This window comes from Pan paniscus, chromosome 5 (genome assembly GCF_029289425.2).
Source record: "Pan paniscus chromosome 5, NHGRI_mPanPan1-v2.0_pri, whole genome shotgun sequence".
Classification (NCBI taxonomy): domain Eukaryota; kingdom Metazoa; phylum Chordata; class Mammalia; order Primates; family Hominidae; genus Pan; species Pan paniscus.
Genome location: NC_073254.2, coordinates 129614368 through 129632676, shown reverse-complemented (window position 1 = coordinate 129632676; position 18309 = coordinate 129614368). Strand labels below are relative to the sequence as shown.

Below are 18309 nucleotides of genomic sequence, written 5' to 3'. Positions count from 1 at the left end.
ATATGTATATAATATATAATATAATATGTATATTATATATAATGTATAAAATATATACAATATGTGTATTATATAATGTATAAAATATATACATTATATAATACACATATATAGATAATATATAATACACATATATTATCTATATTTTGATATGTACATTTTTGCAACTATAGGCTATGATGAACAAAATTATGAACATATCTTTGACAGTTTTTTAAGAAAAATCCATAAAACAGAATTGACAGTTCAAAGGATATGCATGGAATTTAGGCTTGCATATGTATTTCCAATTCCTATGCCTAATGGTTATGCTCTTATCAGCAAGTATATACATATATATGTATATGTTTGTATATGTATATATATGAATAGTATATATAGTATATGGTGTATATGTATATGTATGAATAGTATATATAGTATATGGTGTATATGTATATACTATTATGTGTATATAGTATACCATACATATGTATTGATATTTTAGTTAAGTAAGTTGTAACATATTCATCTGATGCAATACTACGCACGTACTAAAAACTGAAGATGTGGATGAAGAATTATTGGCATGGAATAAAACAGTGTAAGCCTACCAAAAGAAAAGCAGAATGGGAATATAGGGATCTGTAAATATTAATTAAAGACACATAGAATCCTATTTTTAAGATCCCAATATTCTGTATTAAATCTATTATCTACCTGACAAGTTATATCCAGAACATAGAAATTATTCTAACACAATTTTAGGCAAAAGCTGAACATATGCTTAAAGAGAAAAAAATAAGTGAATAAGCATATATAAAGAAGTTCAAAAGTATTCATGATTAGGGAACAGTAAATTTAATCTACAATGAGATACTTCTTCACACCCACTAGAAAATTTAAAAGCTTCACAAAACCAAGTGTTGGTGAGGATGCAAGGAAACTAACTTTCATATCTTTCTGGTAGAGATGTAAAATAGTTCAACTGTTTTGGAAACAGTTTGATGGTTTATTATAAAGTTATATACACACTTACCATATGACCCAGGAATTTCACTCCTAGGTATTTACCCAAGAGAAGTGGAAACACATAATCACAAAAAGACTTCTGTACAAATGTTCATCACGGCTTTATTCATAATAATCAAAACCTAGAACACAACCCAAATGTCTATCAATAGATAAATGAATAAAAAACTGTAGTATATTCATACAATGAAATCCATTCAACAATTAAAAGGATACCCACAATAACACTGGTGAATCTCCAAAACATTCTGCTAAGGAGGGAAAACCTGAAAAAGATCACATACTGTATGCTTTCATTTATATGAAATTCTAGAAAAGGTAACACTAAACTAATTTATAGCTACAGAAAGAAAGTAGTTGCCAGGGGCCAGGAATGAAAGCTGGGGAAGGAGTAAGGCAGGAAAGGATTGACAACAAAGGAGCATAAGGGAATTTAGGGAGTGATGTAAAAGTTCAGGCTGCTCTTGAACTCCTGACCTCAAGGGATCCTCCTGTCTCAGCCTCCCAAAGTACTGGGATTACAAATGTTAGCCACCACACCCCGCAAATGTTCTATATCTTGATTGTGGTTAATATATATATATGTATATTTGTGAAAACTCATCAAACTGTGTACTTAAGATGTATGCCTTTTATTGTATGTAAGTTATACATATAACATGGATTTAAAATATATATATCTATGTTTTAACTTTTGTTAAGTCAAAATATATACATAATCTGAATATATATACTACATGATAAATACATATATAGACATATATCCTACATGAAAAATATGGCTGAATTTCTATTAAAGCAAGTACTCAAAAATAGGTGAATTCTGAACATAACTCCAAATATACCTCAAGCAGTATTAATATTTTTGGAATAGAGATAGAAATATAGATAGATATACATAGATAGATGAACAATGTGTTTAATAGTCACAATAACTCCTGCTTATGTTGATTTTCTCAAATATTCTTTGCAGGTAGTCGACTATGCCCAACTTGTTCAGCCACGTTTTGATAAAGCCCGTGAAACATTAGTAGAAAATACCATAGCTGAGGCCACTGCAGCAGCAATTAAAGTTGTGAAAGAAAAGCTTCTCAGGGAACTGCAAGCTAGAAAACAAGGTGAAACATCTTTTTTAAATGTGTGTTTTAAGTTTAGGTAAAAATTAAGCCTGGCTACTTGAAAGCAAGGACTTTGTTTAGCTCATCTTGGCATTCTTGGCACTTTACACATTATAGACTCTTAACAAATGGTTGAAGAATGGATGTACATAAACCAATTCAAAAGCAGAGAAAAAACTTTCAATTCTAGACCTCTAAGGAAATGAACCAGAATGAGCCTCTAAATTTGGATTTCTTTCTCCAATGGGTCTACCTTACTGGGCAGACTGTTTGATCAGGATTTACACCTTTATCTACACCAGTCATTAAAACAACAGGAAGAATCCACCTGACTCTTGTGGAGCTTCTTGTTGTTTTAGACTTATATGGCAGTCCTGATTGTGACTAAATCTTTCTATTTGGGAAAGATTAATTTAATGCGATGAAACTAGAAGAAGCCTTAGTGATCACTTAACACCCTTCTCTAATTTTATAGTTGAGAGAACTGAGGTTCATGGAGGTTGAATGGCTCCCTGGAAATCACCCAGCGGGTGGCATAGCTGAGACTTGATCCCTCATTTCCAAAGTCCTGGTGGTCTTTCTCCTGACCGTTCTGCCTCTTCTGTGTCTCACTGACTGTTGATCACATTGCAGAATAGACAAAAAGGGTTTTTTTTTTTCTGTTTTTCTCCAGGAAAAATGAGAGTTCTCATTTCATGACTACTTTTGATGTTCATTGATTGGTTTTTGCAGACTTTCTATCTCTAGTTGGTAGTCTTGTAACTAATCATATTAGAACACATGAAAGTAGCTTAATCTAAACCTCTCCTCTTAATGGAATGCCCTTAATGCAACATTTCCTATGTACAACATGGGATCTTCCTCACTTTCAAAAATCTAAATCCAAAATCTGGGATTAGCTTCAGCAATTTTAGCTAGATTCAGTCACCACTGTTCAGAGTCCCAGAAGCTATGGCAGTGCACTGTGTGGCCATCAGTGCATCCATTCCAAATATCCTTTTCCTAATTATGTTTTTCTGATGACAAAAGTAGTAATAGCCATTCGTGATGCATTTACTACAGGCTGGAGCTATGCTAACTGCGTTGCATGTATTATCCTATTTAATCCTCATGACAAGTTTGCACGGTAGATGTTCTTACGGCCAATTCTAGTGGTTGAAGAAACTCAGAGGGATTATTTAAGAGTCCACAGCCAGCAAGTGATTGGGATTAAAATAAATGTGCTCTTCTTTACTGTGTCTCTCAAGTGAGCACAGAAAACCAGAAAAAGCAGATAGAAGGAAAACTCACTCATACTTAGAACGAGAACCATTCTTGTTCTTTGCTGCTCTCTTTTTTTCTATTCATGTTTGTAATGGTTAATTGTGATCCTATGGTATACACAAAATTACATTCACTGATTTTAAAATAATACTTCTTTCTAATTAAGATGTAATTATTATAATACATTTTGTATTAGATATATCTCTAAATTCATTATTTTTCCCAAATGCTGAGCCAATGTTACAAATAACAATTACTAAATTATCCATAATTTTACTGGAGGTTTGAAATGCCAACTTTATCCTAATATTAAGTTTGTGTGTGTATGTATAAACTTCTGGAATTTCTATTCTATTGATATTTATAGTACAACTTTTAATACATAATGTAATTATCAAAGCTTTATGATACATTTTTACTCTTGTGATAATATAAATCCTCCCTCAAAACATTTTGTTTTAAATTGTTTCCTGATTATTTCTTCATTTGTTCCATGAAATGGGTGCTTATTGTTTGCCAGAAACTGTACTAGATGTTAGGATGTTTGTAGAATTTTTGTCAAGTTCTACAACAAATCCCAATGGGAGGATTGTATTAATATTATACAATAATTTGGTAAGAGTTCTCATATTTACTATTAGATCTTCTCATGCAGACATGAAATCTCCATTTTTTAGTCTAGTTTTGTCTTTCCATAATATTTGGTAGCTTTCTTCATGTGTTGTCTACAGTTTTCTTAATAAGCTTATTTCCAGATATTTTGTCATTTTATTACTAGTGAATGGGATCTTTTTATAATATTTTCTAAGTAGTTATTAACAGTATGTTGGAAAGCTATTTGATTTTCATATATTTATTTATAACTATCTAGTTTATTAAACTTACTTTCTAGTTCTGATGGACTTTCAGTTGATTCTCTTGGGTTTTCCAGAGAGCTAATCATATAATTTGAAAAGAAGTATAGTTTAAACCCCTCTTTTTCCAATACTTATATTTATTTCCTTTCTTGACTAATTAGGTAGGTGAGCAATTCTAGAATGTCAAATAGTGGTTGTGATACTGACCATCTTTAAAGGGGTTCTGGTCAATATTTCTCCATCAGGTTATTAAGTATTTTTATCTGGAATAGATATTGAAAATTGCCAAAAGCAGTCAAGGTCAGTGGCTCATACCTGTAATCCCAATGCTCTGCGAAGCCAAAGTGGGAAGAACTCTTGAGGCTAAGAGTTCAAGATCAGCCTGGGCAACAAAGGGAGACATTATTTCTACCAAAAAAAAAAAATTAGTTGGGTGTGGGGGTCCACACCTGTAGACTCAGCTACTCAGGAGGCTGAGATGGGAGGATCACTTGAGCCCAGGAGGTTGAGGCTGCAGTAAGCTATGATCACATCACCACACTCCAACCTGTCTCAAAATAAAAAAGAAAGAAAAAAATGAAAATTATCAAATGTATTGCCAGCATCTTTCAAGATAATCATTAAGTTTTTAATCCTTTGACCTATTGATTTGATCAGTTATACTAATGTATTTTCCAACATTAAACAATTCTTGTATTTCTGAAATAAACCTTACTTCGTTTCAGTTGGACTTTCAGTTGATTCTCTTGGGTTTTCCAGAGAGCTAATCATATAATTTGAAAAGAAGTATAGTTTAAACCCCTCTTTTTCCAATACTTATATTTATTTCCTTTCTTGACTAATTATGTAGGTAAGCAATTCTAGAATGTCAAATAGTGGTTGTGATTTTTTTTTTTTCTGGCAGAGACAGGGGTCTCAGTATGATGTCCAGGCTGGTCTCTAACTCCTGGCCTCAAGTGATCCTCTGGCCTTGGCCTCCCAAAGTGCTGCGATTACAGGCATGAGCCACTGTGCCTAGTTTCATTATTCTTATAACATTTTTTTTTAGTTTTGTTTGTTTATTTAGGACTTTTTCCCTACATTCTTAGGTGTGACTGGTTTATAGTTGAGCGGGGGAGATGTTCTCTATTTGTCAGAGTTTGCTATCGTTTCTTTTTTAACTTTTTATATAAATTGGGAAGCTTCTCAACATTTTGCATGCTTGAAACTATTTAAATAGCAAGGAAATTACTTCTCTGTACATGGCAATGTTGAGTTTTTGCTAGATGAGAACACAGTATTTACCTAATAAATCTGCCTCTCTTCTTTCTCAGCCTATAAACAAATAAAATAATTCAACATGGTGCCCAAGAGATTACAAAAAACAACAAAAAGACCAGCACTGAAATTGCATGCCATCCAAATGGTTATCCAGACAATCTAGAGTGAAGTTATATTTTTAGTATAATACCTTCAAAATTAAAATTAAAATTTTAAAATATCTCAGTCAACTTACAAACTGAAGCTGGAGAAATATTGGCTCAGTCTACTAAAGTGGCTTGTTATTCAACCTATTTAAGGCTGGACAAAATGAATTTATTAATTCATTCAACAAATACTTGAATACCTACTTTGTATTAGACTTTATTCTAGGCACCAGCAATACAGATGAGAACAAGACACATGAAGTCCCTATCCTTGTGGTGCTCACATTTTAATAGAAGGCAAAAGGCAAAAAAAAAAAAAGCCAAGGGAACAGATGGAAAAAAAATACAACATGGTAATGGGGCAGACAGTGATTGGAGTAGGGATACTGAAGTGTTGGGATGCCCAGGGAAGACCTCTCCAAAGAGGGGACATTTGACTGAGACCTGGACCAAGGCAGGAAGTTAGCCGGGCTCCTGGAGGAAGAACAGTGATCTGTAATGTTTCTTTCACGTTAAATTATAACATTAAATCATAGATTTTACAGCTTTCCACAAATTGCCTTCTCCCACTAGAATATAGAAATAGATGCTATCTCTCATATGCTGCAAACTTAAAAGCCTTTTTATTTTATTTTCCAAATTCACTAATTATTCTAAATCTGACAATAGGAGTAACTCTACTTAAAATTTTAAATTGGAATTTTTTGCTATTGAAGTTTGCCTCAATATATTTTTAAGAAAAATTTGTCATGGAGAATATTGAGGTTTTTTTTAACATAAAAATTACATGATTATACAGAGGATGGCAGCTAACATGATACAGCCTTCCTGTGTGCCAGCATTTTCCAAGTTAAGTATTTATATTCATTACCTCATTTAATCCTCACAGCAGTGCTTTCAGTTTAAAGATCCTCATTTTGCCTAGAAATTGAGACAAAAAGATCAAGTGATTTACCAAAGTCACACAGCCCTTACAGCTTATAAGTCAGAACTGAAACTCAACTGTGTCTAACTTTGAAGCAGGGGCTTTTGGTCACTCTACCTGTTTTTCTATCCCCAACTACGTTTTGCTAACACCACCCATTGTTATATTTCAGCTGAAACAGGTTTAAGAGAATTTCAAAGGCAATATGAAAAAATGGAGTTTGGAGTATTCCCAGTGGAGGCAACACACTCATCAATTGATGAAGAAGGTAAAGAAATATATTGCTGATGTTATTGACCAAATCATTCCTAATATAAATAGATTAGCTGATAAAGTATATTATTCTTTCATTGCAGGGTACATTCAAGGCTCCCAAAGGGACAGAAGCAGCTCTTTAGTGGACACCGAAGAAGCCAAAACAAAGTCAGAAAATGTCCTCCATGATCAAGCTGCTAAAGTTGATAAAGATGGTAACAAAGTGAACTGCTAATCCCACGTTTGTGGATCTCATTTTCATTTATTTCATATTTGATTATGTTTATATTTATGCTTAAAATTACCCCCAAAATTGGAAACTTCAGGAGGAAAAAAGCTAAATATTTCCTTATGGATTTAACCTGAACAACTGTAGAACAGAAGTCAATTTATTAGAATAAAGAAGAAAACATATAAATGGGGAGTCAGATACAATTAGAGCCCAAAGAAAAATGTTTGAATGTTTCCAATGTTATAAAATCATTATCATATCATAAATTCTTTTTTAAAAGCTCTCTACTTTAACGTATTGGAAGCAGAGCATCTTAAGGCCACAATTTTAGCTGTGAAATTTTATCATTTACCCATTGTGCTATTTATCCTTATAAAATTTTTCTATTCATATTTGAACATAAGAGCATATAGCATTACATTATATAATAATTATATGTAATATATTATAGAATAGCTGTAATATATTATAGAATAGCTATAATATAAACTGTTTTTACATTTTTTTACTTATAATATACCATTTAATTATATTACTTCATTGGGAAATATTTTAACCTTCATTATAAGTTACTGCACAATTTCTCTAGAATTCCTAGGGATTTCTAGGAACTACTAAATTAATAAATATGAAGCTATAGACAGAGTCAAATTGCTTTGCATAAAATTGTTCCAAATTATGTTTCCCCAGTAATATACAAAATCCATGTCATTGTTTCCTCAGTATTTTCTGTTGTTTTAATTTTTACTTCAGAAATTTATATTCATATTTGTTAACCATTTATATTTCTTCTTTTTTGAGGTGACTATTTTTGTCTTTTGCCCATTTTTCTAAATGGTTATATCAATTATATAGTCTCTGTATAAACTTTCTATATTAGTCTCTTATTTTTCATATATTTTACAAATTGAGTGGTTTGTCTTCTAAGTCAGCTTGCTGTTTTTGAAGTAAAGGTATTTTTCACATTTTTGCAGTCAAATCATTATTTTCTCTTTGTTGCTTTCTTCCTTCACTTTTAGGCTTAAAAAGTCTTTCTCTCAATCAGGCATTTATATATCTATTAAATGTCTGAGAGGATAGATTATTATTATATCTAAATGTCTGACTGAGAGGATTGATTGATTATATCAAATTCTATAAACGTTCAATTAATAATATATAATATATAATTACATAAATGAGAGGAAGACATTTTTATATATAAATAATTGAAAGGACACATATAAATAATAGCTTTATATACATAAATTTATATGTATTTGTATAAATTTTTATATAAATATATATTTGTGTAAGTTTATATATATAAACTTATATTGTGGTTTTTTATTCAGTTTTAAAGTGCATCTATCATTTATTTTGTTAAATAATGTAGAGCTGATTTTTTGTTTAGTTTCTCCTACTAATTCAGACAGATGTGCTTGCCTGCTGTTTATTTAAAGCCTAGTAAGAATTGAAAAGGGCACTGTCAGAAACTCACGTATGGCACTCCTCCTCCCTTAACACACACAGCCTTCACAGAACGACCCCACCCCCTATACATTAAATTTTTGACCATCAGATGGCAGCTGACAGCCTCATCTTTGCTGCTGTGGAGTTCCCAACTCCAATCCACAAAGAAAGCCCTGCCCCAAGACTGTCTGCTCCATCTTTGGGGGAGGCAGTCCAGGTTGGAAGCAGGCAGCAGTACCTCTATCCACTGCTGGAAGGATGCCAATATTGCCAGTATCCATGGGTAAGAAGGCATTCTTCTGCCCTGTGTCTCTGAGGTAAGCACAGCATTGACCTCTAGGAGTCAAGAGGGTGTTAGTTGCCTCAGGAAGGGCACTGTTGATTGTTTTTTTCTATTTAGATCCATTGGCATTATAATAAACTGAAATTACTCCTGGTTTTGTTATTATGTTCATTATCTGCTGCTAGATATATTTACCCATTTAAATGTTAGGGTTGTTATTTTAATTAAAAATTGGGAATGTGAGTCCTGGTTCCCTAGGCTTATATTACAATCTTCCTTGGGAATCACCTACATTTTTTTAATACCGTTCTTTAGGCATTCACAATGTTTTATTCACAGATGGAAAAGAAACTGGTGAAACATCCCCATTTAAAAGGCATTCTCAAGATGCTAGTCAAGATGTAAAGTTGTATTCAGATACAGGTAAATTAATATTTGTATAATTTGATTCTTTTAGATTGTGGTTCTAAAAAACACAAGTAGTTCCCTCAGAATTCAGAAGAAGAAATGTGTGATTTTTTAAAAAAAATAAAAGCATGATTAATACCCAAGTACTCTATTTTAATGGCTACTCTATTATGTTGGACATGCAAGAACATTGAAAAACTAATACTTGATATGTTGTTTTGGTGAAAAAGAATGTTGGGAAGACAGGCAATCTATCTTTCTGCTCTGCCAGCCCTGGCACACAGCTACTATAATAGGCCACAAGATGGCTACTGGAGCTCCAGCCATCACATCAGTGTACCTAGCAGGAACACTGGAAAGGGAAAGGAAAAGGAAAGGAAAGGACAAAAACTGGCACTTAGCTGAGTCAGCCAAGTGTGAGGAGCACATGTGCATGCGAGTGCACACACACAAACGTGCACACACACACACAAACTCTGCTTGCCTCTTGTTGGCTGTCCAAGCTATAAGGAAGTTGAGAGATATAGTTTTTCAGTGGGGCACACTGCTAGCCTTGACAAAATCAGGGTTGCTGTATGAAGGAAGAGGCGAATGGATATTGGGTGGACAATTAGCGGCTTCTAGCACATTTCACATCTTTGCCTGGCTGTTTCTGCTTCACTATGCACCCGCTCCCATGGGCACAGTAAGATCATGGGTTCTTGACTATTCTGCTCTGGCTTTCCAGGAACTGTGAGTCTTTTGATCCCTGAGAACACTTTCAGGCAGGGAGGGCAGCAGGCAACTGCTTTTGAAGACCCTTTGGGATTTTTCTGGGTTGGGATCAGTCTGGCTCCAGCTAGACACCCTGACAGATGGAGCCCTGAGGCAGAGGCTCAGAAGCTTGACTGCAAATGCAGAATTCAAGGAGTCAGGTGAAACTGCCAAACTCCTATCTCATTAGAGTAGCAGATGAACAAACATTTACATTGTGATGCAGCCTGAGAGCCAACTCAGCCATGCAAGGACACACTTCACACCAAAAAGGACAAGAATCAAGTGTAACACTTGAAACACCAGGCTATGCCACCTTTTCTCCATCCCCTCCAACTTGCCTACCTCTTGTCCCCTCACTGTCCCTTGTAGTCTCATGCTAGTAACTGGAAGTATTCATCTTGTTTTTTGACTCATTCCCTGGATGCTTATGCTTTCACTTGATTCCTGGAATCCTCTGGCCCCTACATTTCTTCCCTGGTTTTGACTCCTGCCAGACATGACTTTCTTCTTGCCTCTTTCACTTTCATTCTGCTGTACTGGCTTTAAGTCACTTCTCTGAGAGTTTGCGGTGCTGTGATTCCTGACCTAACATTTCCTCTCCAGAGTCTTATTTCTCCCTCCTTCCAACATGTGCTGCGGTGACATGAAAATAATACTTTCTTGGGTCAGATATTATCAATCATGTTTTATTGCAAGTAGTATTGTCCACTAAAATTATTAATGGCATTAATTTATCAGCTTATTTTACTTTAGCCCCAACAGAAGACTTGATAGAAGAGGTAACTGCAGATCATCCAGAGGTTGTAACCATGATTGAAGAGACTATAAAAATGTCACAGGATATAAACTTTGAACAGCCATATGAAAAACACGCTGAAATCTTACAGGAAGTCCTTGGAGAGGTAAAAAATCTAGCTGGGTAATTCTTATCAGTGACTTAACTATTACTGAGAAAATGTTAATCTAGTATGTGTATAATTATTTTAGAGTCTTATGGTGTTGAAATTTGTAGCCTTCAAATTCATGTACATTTTGTAGTCAGCATTGTTAAGTGCGAAGTACCCCAGTGAACAACTACTGATGCTCTTTGGTAAATTTTCAATTACAAACAAAATTATGTAATATAACTTTATGCTTTGAAATTAATTCTTCATTAAATTTTATTGTCTTTGATTCAGTTCAGTTAGTTAAAAGATGATGCATATTGGTACTAGGTACCAAAGTTATATGTTTCATCTACGAACTAATTAGTTATAAGCCAAGACAAATTTTGACCCCTGGTTAATTAATTTCATCCAACCAACTTGAACATGGGTTCATAGGGGAGATGAGAGGACACACACGTGCTGTTCCAGTCTAAAGGGGAAAAAATCCTCAAATGCTATCTATCAATGGCAGATCAGAAGGCCTACTGTTTGTTTATAAAGAACAGGATATTCATATGGGTCTGTTTTGTACAAAGATCTTAAGTAAATATTCAGAGCAAAAGTCAAATGCAGAACTAATCTTTTAGGCCCTCGATGAACTTCTGTATATCTCTGTGATTTAACTTAAAATGACTATGTGAAAAAAATATGTAGGATGTTAGAGTATGGAACCTCTTTGTAACACATTGGGTGGTTTCCTCAAGTCCCCGGCTCTACCAGCCTCTCTGACTCTGGGGTTCTCATGGCTCCCTTTGGGCTTCCCATACAAACTTTTCAAAGTTTTCTGCATACCTATCTTCAGGTTGTTCTATCATCCGTTTAGTCCTTCAGAAATATTATGAGTACCTACTATCTGCCCTATACCGTGTTAGATACCAGGAATCTGAAGATGAATTAAACACAGCCCTTTCCTTTAAGGAGCTATCCGTCAGGTGGGGAAGACGGAACTGACATGTAAACCAATAACTGAGTTATCATGTGCTAGTGGCAGATAGATGTGTATGAGGTGTAGGAATTCCATGAAGGTCAGAGCCATCATCTCTGCCTGGGAGGTAAGAGAAATCATCCCAGAGGAGATCTGCAAGTGAGGGACATGTTTGGGACTGTGGAATTTCCATATTTGCCCTTGAGTGAAATTTTTCTCCATTCTCTTCAGAGTTTATTCTGGAGGATATAAATCTACAAGGAATCCTACACTTCTGATATAGGAATATATATAGTATTAGATGGTAAACTGTAGCTCTGGGACTGTAGTTTAAATCGTATGAGATTTTAACACCCAAGCTCATATCAGGTTGTCATTTCTCAAAAGACCAGAGACCTGTGCAGGAGACAGTTTTACCTGTCATCAGTTCTATGATCTTTATGATTAGAAGAACTATTTTTCATAAACAGCTAGAGATATGCTCCTTTGAGATGGGCCTGTACAAGTCATATGCCCATGTTGTTTTGGGGTTTTGGGGGTTTTGTTTTTATTTTTTAAATTGGATTGTTTCTTTTTTGATTCATGTTTTGTTTATGTATTCTGAGTATGAGCTCTTTGTTGAATATTTTGCAATTATCTTTACAAATATCTTCTGTCTTGAATAATAGGAGTTAATTTTAATGAAATCAAATTTATTAATTTTTCCTTTCATAGTAGTTAGTGCTTTTCATGTTCCGTTTCAGAAATATTTGCCTACCCAAAATCAGGAAGATATTCTCCTAGGTTTTCTTCTGGAAACCTAGCTTTATCTTTCATATTTGGATCTAAGGTCCATTTGAAACTAATTTTTGTGTATCAAAAACAATATTCAAATGGCCAATATACATATAAAAAGGTACTTAACATCACTAATCATTGACCACAATGTGGTCAAGTTTTATTTTTTTTTCAAGATAGATAGCTAGTTGCTGTAACACCACTTATTGAAAAGACCATCCTTTCTCCACTATCATATATCAAGTGGCCATATATGTGTAGTCCCTTTATAGACTCTTCGTTCTGTTCCATTAGTCTGTTTGTTTGTCTGTGCCAGAGCCACATGTCTTAACGACTGTAGGTTTTTTTTTTTTTTTTTTTTGAGCCAGAGTCTCGCTCTGTCACCCAGGCTGGAGTGCAGTGGTGCGATCTCAGCTCACTGCAACCTCCATCTCATGGGTTCAAGCAATTCTCTTGCCTCAGACTCCCGAGTACCTGGGACTGCAGGTGTATGCCACCATGCCTGGCTAATTTTTTGTATTTTTTTAGTAAAGACGGAATTTCACCATGTTGGCCAATGTGGCCTAGAACTCCTGACCTCAAGTGATCTATCTGCCTTGGCCTCCCAAAGTGCTGGGATTACGGGCATGATCCACCATGCCTGGCCCTGCTGTAGCTTTATAATAAATCATGACATCTGAGAGGGTGAATCCTTCAACACCCTATTTCTCCTGTCATTGCATCCTTCTCTGTATCATACGTTATGTTTTCTTCTGCTTACTTCTTTAAGATTATCTTAGCTATTATATGTCCTTTTTACTTCCACATAAATTTTAGAATGAGCTACTCAATTTTCACACACACACACACACACACACACACACACACCTCTGCTGGGATTTTGATCGGGTTGCATTGTATCTATTAGATAAATTTGGTTACAATATTGAGTCTTATAATCCATGAACATAAAATATTTGTACAGCCATCCCTCAGTACCCTCAGTGGATATCCTCAATGGATTATTTCCATGACCCTCACAGATACCAGAATCCATGAATGTTCAAGTTCCTTGTATAAAATGGCATGGCATTTGCATATAACCTATGCACATCCTTCCATATACTTTAAATCATTTTTAGATTACTTATAATGCCTAATACAATGTAAATGGTATGTAAATAGTTGTTTACACTATATTGTTTAGGGAATAATGACAAGAAAAACAAATCTGCACATGTTTAGTACAGACATGACCATCCTTTTTTTTTTCCAAATATTTTATATCCATGGTTGGTTGAATGCACAGGTGCAGAGCCCATGGATACAGAAGACTGACTGTAATTAATTTAGGTCTTCATTAATTTTTCCCAGAATTGTTCTGTAATTTTCAAGGTAAAGCTCTTCAATGTCTCTCATTAGGTTTATTTTTTATTTTTAGGTATTTGATGTATTTTGATGCTTCTATGAATGATATTAGGGTTTTATTTTATTTTCTAATTGTTGCTGCAACCATTTTTTATCCCATTTTAAAAACTGTGCCTCCCATTAAATTGCTTTTTGTCTGAGGCTCACAGCCCATGTATAGAATGGATATGATTGATGCACTTGGACCTAATGTATGATCCAGTCCAGGGAAAGCAAATAGGTTATATTTTACTTGCAAATGGATCAGTTAAGCATTTTTTAAATAATTTTTTAGAATTATAGTTTAACAGTATTTTAAAGCCTTAAAAATATAGAAATAATGATAGATATTGTTTCTACCAAAGGAAGAGAAGAGTCACTCCCTTGCCATGGAGAATGCACAGAAATTATTTTGTTCATACCAAACCATTCGCACTTCTCCCTGTTCTCTGCCTTGACCGGCTACGGAGCACCCAAGGGAAGCAGAGGCAGAGGGACATGGGACCTTACTCTACAGCAGCTGTGTTTTCTGCTTCTGCTCTGAGCAGTTTTGTTGAGTGAAGCTGTTACACTGGCTATATGAAAGGTACTTGCCCAGTACCTAACAGAAAAACAGTAGCAACCTCTAGGGAGATGGGCCTTTTGTGTCAAACCTGCCACTCTGTGTTTTGCCGTGGAAGCTCGTGACCTGTTATCCAACTGCACATCTAACCATAGCCTGTTCTTTTATCTCTGCACCCTTCTGTGTCATTAACATGATTTGCTCTGCTTCTCTGTCTACATGGTTTCCCTCTAACATCTGTACCTATCTATTCTTGTTCATTTCTGTGTACTTCGCACCATGTACTTGGCACTGTCGTTATGTCTTTCTGTGCCTCCTACATCTCTCTGGGTCATGTCCTATTTCCTCTGCTTCCCCCAGTCTCGGTCTCCTATCTATCTATCTGTCTATCTATCTATCTATCTATCTATCTATCTATCTATCTATTCACAAGTGATAAAATATAAAGTAAACATACAATAGTATAGAGTAAGGGAATCCAGAAATAGTATGTTTAAATGCAGAAAAAGTAAATATTTTAAGTTTAAATCACAGGAGGATAGAAGAATGAGTAATGTATAAAAATGTTATACCATTTTTGTCAAAAGGAAGTGCCACTTTAATTTTATTTGATCAAACTCTTGAGAGTTTGATTTCCATGATTCTCTCTGGTGACACCAGACTGGACATAGACCACATGTAAAGGCTTCTCAGGGGCCCTTGTCCTCACCACTCTCCCAACAGGCACAGTCCCCCAGCCTCAGAGCCTTCTCACCCCTCTGCCTGGCCACATACTCTGGAATTCTTTGGAATATGAAATCCTGGGGAAGGTTTTCACCTTCTCCCCACAGTTATCCCAACTAAGGAATCACCTCAATATATTCCCAAAATAAAGCTGTGTGGCCGATTCATCCAAAACTTGCATCCTCAGGTACCCAAGTCCTCATCCCTCAAACCTTTCCTCACCTCAGCTTTGAATGTTCCTGAACTTGAGCAACTTGGGCTACTTCAACAACAGTAGCACCTCTCCTTTCAAGCCACCTCTTTTCCTGAAGCAATGGGAGATGCCCATCATGTTTCATTTCTCTCTTTCTTACTCCAAAATTGCTCAGTATTTGCTCTTTATCCATTTGCATCAGAATCATGTGGGATAAATTGAAATCAGAAAGACATCTAATGCATTCAGCTCTGCCACACAAACTTCTCCAAAAAAGGAGCTTGGAGATCCTGGCTCCCTTCTCAGAGTGGGGATGAAAAAAAAATAGCAAGAAAAAACTCAAATGAATAACTCAATAAATTATCTTGTCACATTAAGGATAGCAGAATACCTTATTAACATGACAAATGAGTTTGGCTTCAGGCTGCAGACCACATAACCTTAAAGTCAGAAATAAGACAATGATATTCCTATCACACTCATTTATTTTTTTAGGAGACAGGGCCTTGCTATGTTGCCCAGACTGTTCTCAAACTCCTGGGCTCAAGTGATCCTCCCACCTCAGCCTCTCAAGAAGCTGGGACTACTTGCCACCATGCCCAACTGCTGTCACTCCCATTCTTAATGATTTATAGAAATTTTAGCTTTATACAATGCCTTGAAACATAATAACAGGAATAATTATTAGAATAGAGGAGAAACATAATCATTATTTCAGTTGATACTATTTACTTTTAAAGTATCCAAGAAAATAATCTAAAAAACAATGAGCTAATAATTTCATTTAGAAATAAGGTAGCCAAAAGAATTTGAACAATCCACATGTGACAAGAACATAAATGTAATGTAACTAAGTTTGAAATAAAGATGAAGGATCTACATCAATAAAATTATTAAACTTTTAATGTGAACAAAAGCAGATATCAATAAATAGAGACATAAATTCTTAAATGTAAAGCCAAAATCTTATTAAGGTATCTTTCTCAGTTAATTTATAGATTTGATACAGTTCTAATAAAAATATCAAATTTTTTAAAACTGACAGCATCACTCTAAAGTTTCTCTGGAAGAACCAATAATTGAGACTAGAACAGTTCAACAAAGAGGTATGATAGAGGGAGACTTAATCTACTAACTAGTAAAATATGTTGTAATGCTAAAATGGTATATAGGCCTGATAAACATGCCAGAAGCAACAGAACTACAAAGAGGGTACAGAAACAAACTTCAGTATGGATAAAAATTTAGTATATGCCAAAGGTTACATCACAATCCAAAAGGAAAGAATTATTTAACGGTGTTGATAAGATTAACTGTTGGGAAGAAACTATTTAGATTCTCACTTTCTATCAAAATAAAAATAAATTCCATATATATTAAATAGTTAAACGTAAAAATGGTATTTTATTTAAACTAGTAGAAAGTGTATTAACATTGAAATAATTTGGAATGGTCAAGGATTCCAGACACAAATGCAATGGAAGAACTTGTAAGGGAAAATCTCAATAGACCACTTAATAATGACCAACTCTCTATAAAAAAATTTACACGGCGGTTCCAAGATGGCCAAATAGGAACAGCTCCAGTCTACAGCTCCCAGCGTGAGTGACGCAGAGGATGGGTTATTTCTGCATTTCCAACTGAGGTACTGGGTTCATCTCACTGGGGCTTGTCGGACAGTGGGTGCAGGACAGTGGGGGCAGCGCACCGAGCATGAGCTGAAGCACGGTGAGGCATCACCTCACCTGGGAAGCAAAAGGGGTCAGGGAATTCCCTTTCCTAGCCAAGCAAAGCTGTGACAGAAGGCACCTGGAAAATCGGGTCACTCCCACCCTAATACTGCGCTTTTCCAATGGTGTTAGCAAATGGCACACCAGGAAATTATATCCCGCGCATGGCTCGGAGGGTCCCACGCCCAGAGAGCCTCACTCATTGCTAGCACAGCAGTCTGAGATCGAACTGCAATGCGCCAGTGAGTCCGGGGGAGGGGCGCCTGCCATCGCTGAGGCTTGAGTAGGTAAACAAAGCAACCAGGAAGCTCGAACTGGGTGGATCCCACCACAGCTCAAGGAGGCCTGCCTGCCTCTGTAGACTCCACCTCTGGGGGCAGGGCATAGCCAAACAAAAGGCAGCAGAAACCTCTGCAGACTTAAATGTCCCTGTCTGACAGCTTTGAAGAGAGTAGTGGTTCTCCCAGCACAGTTTCAGATCTCAGAAAGGACAGACTGCCTCCTCAAGTGGGTCCCTGACCCCCAAGTAGCCTAACTGGGAGGCACCCCCCAGTAGGGGCAGACTGACACCTCACACGGCCAGGTACCCCTCTGAGACAAAGCTTCCAGAGGAACAATCAGGCAGCAACATTTCCCATTCAGCAATATTCGCTGTACTGCAGCCTCTGCTGCTGATACCTAGGCAAACAGGGTCTGGAGTGGACCTCCAGCAATCTCCAACAGACCTGCAGCTGAGGATCCTGACTGTTAGAAGGAAAACTAACAAACAGAAAGGACATCCACACCAAAACCTCATCTGTACGTCACCATCATCAAAGACCAAAGGTAGATAAAACCACAAAGATGGGGAAAAAACAGAGCAGAAAAACTGAAAATTCTAAAAATCAGAGTGCCTCTCCCCCTCCAAAGGGATGCAGCTCCTTGCCAGCAACGGAACAAAGCTGGACAGAGAATGACCTTGATGAGCGGAGAGAAGAGGGCTTCAGATAATCAGACTTCTCTGAGCTAAAGGAGGAAGTTCGAACCCATCGCAAAGAAGCTAAAAACCTTGAAAAAAGATTAGACGAATGGCTAACTAGAATAACCAATGCAGAGAAGTCCTTAAAGGACCTGATGGAGCT

At 36.0% G+C, this 18309-nt stretch overlaps 1 protein-coding gene across 2 annotated transcripts in view; it reads left to right on the top strand.

The window, feature by feature from the left end:
* The window catches only part of AK9 (adenylate kinase 9), a 199535-nt gene that overhangs the window by 68558 nt on the left and 112668 nt on the right, over positions 1 to 18309 (top strand). For both annotated transcript variants that reach the window (XM_057302574.2, XM_055114038.2), the window contains exons 13-17: positions 1985 to 2129; positions 6753 to 6848; positions 6937 to 7050; positions 9142 to 9225; positions 10720 to 10868. In XM_057302574.2, the coding sequence (XP_057158557.2) occupies positions 1985 to 2129; positions 6753 to 6848; positions 6937 to 7050; positions 9142 to 9225; positions 10720 to 10868 (588 nt within the window). The remainder of the gene's footprint in view (positions 1 to 1984; positions 2130 to 6752; positions 6849 to 6936; positions 7051 to 9141; positions 9226 to 10719; positions 10869 to 18309) is intronic.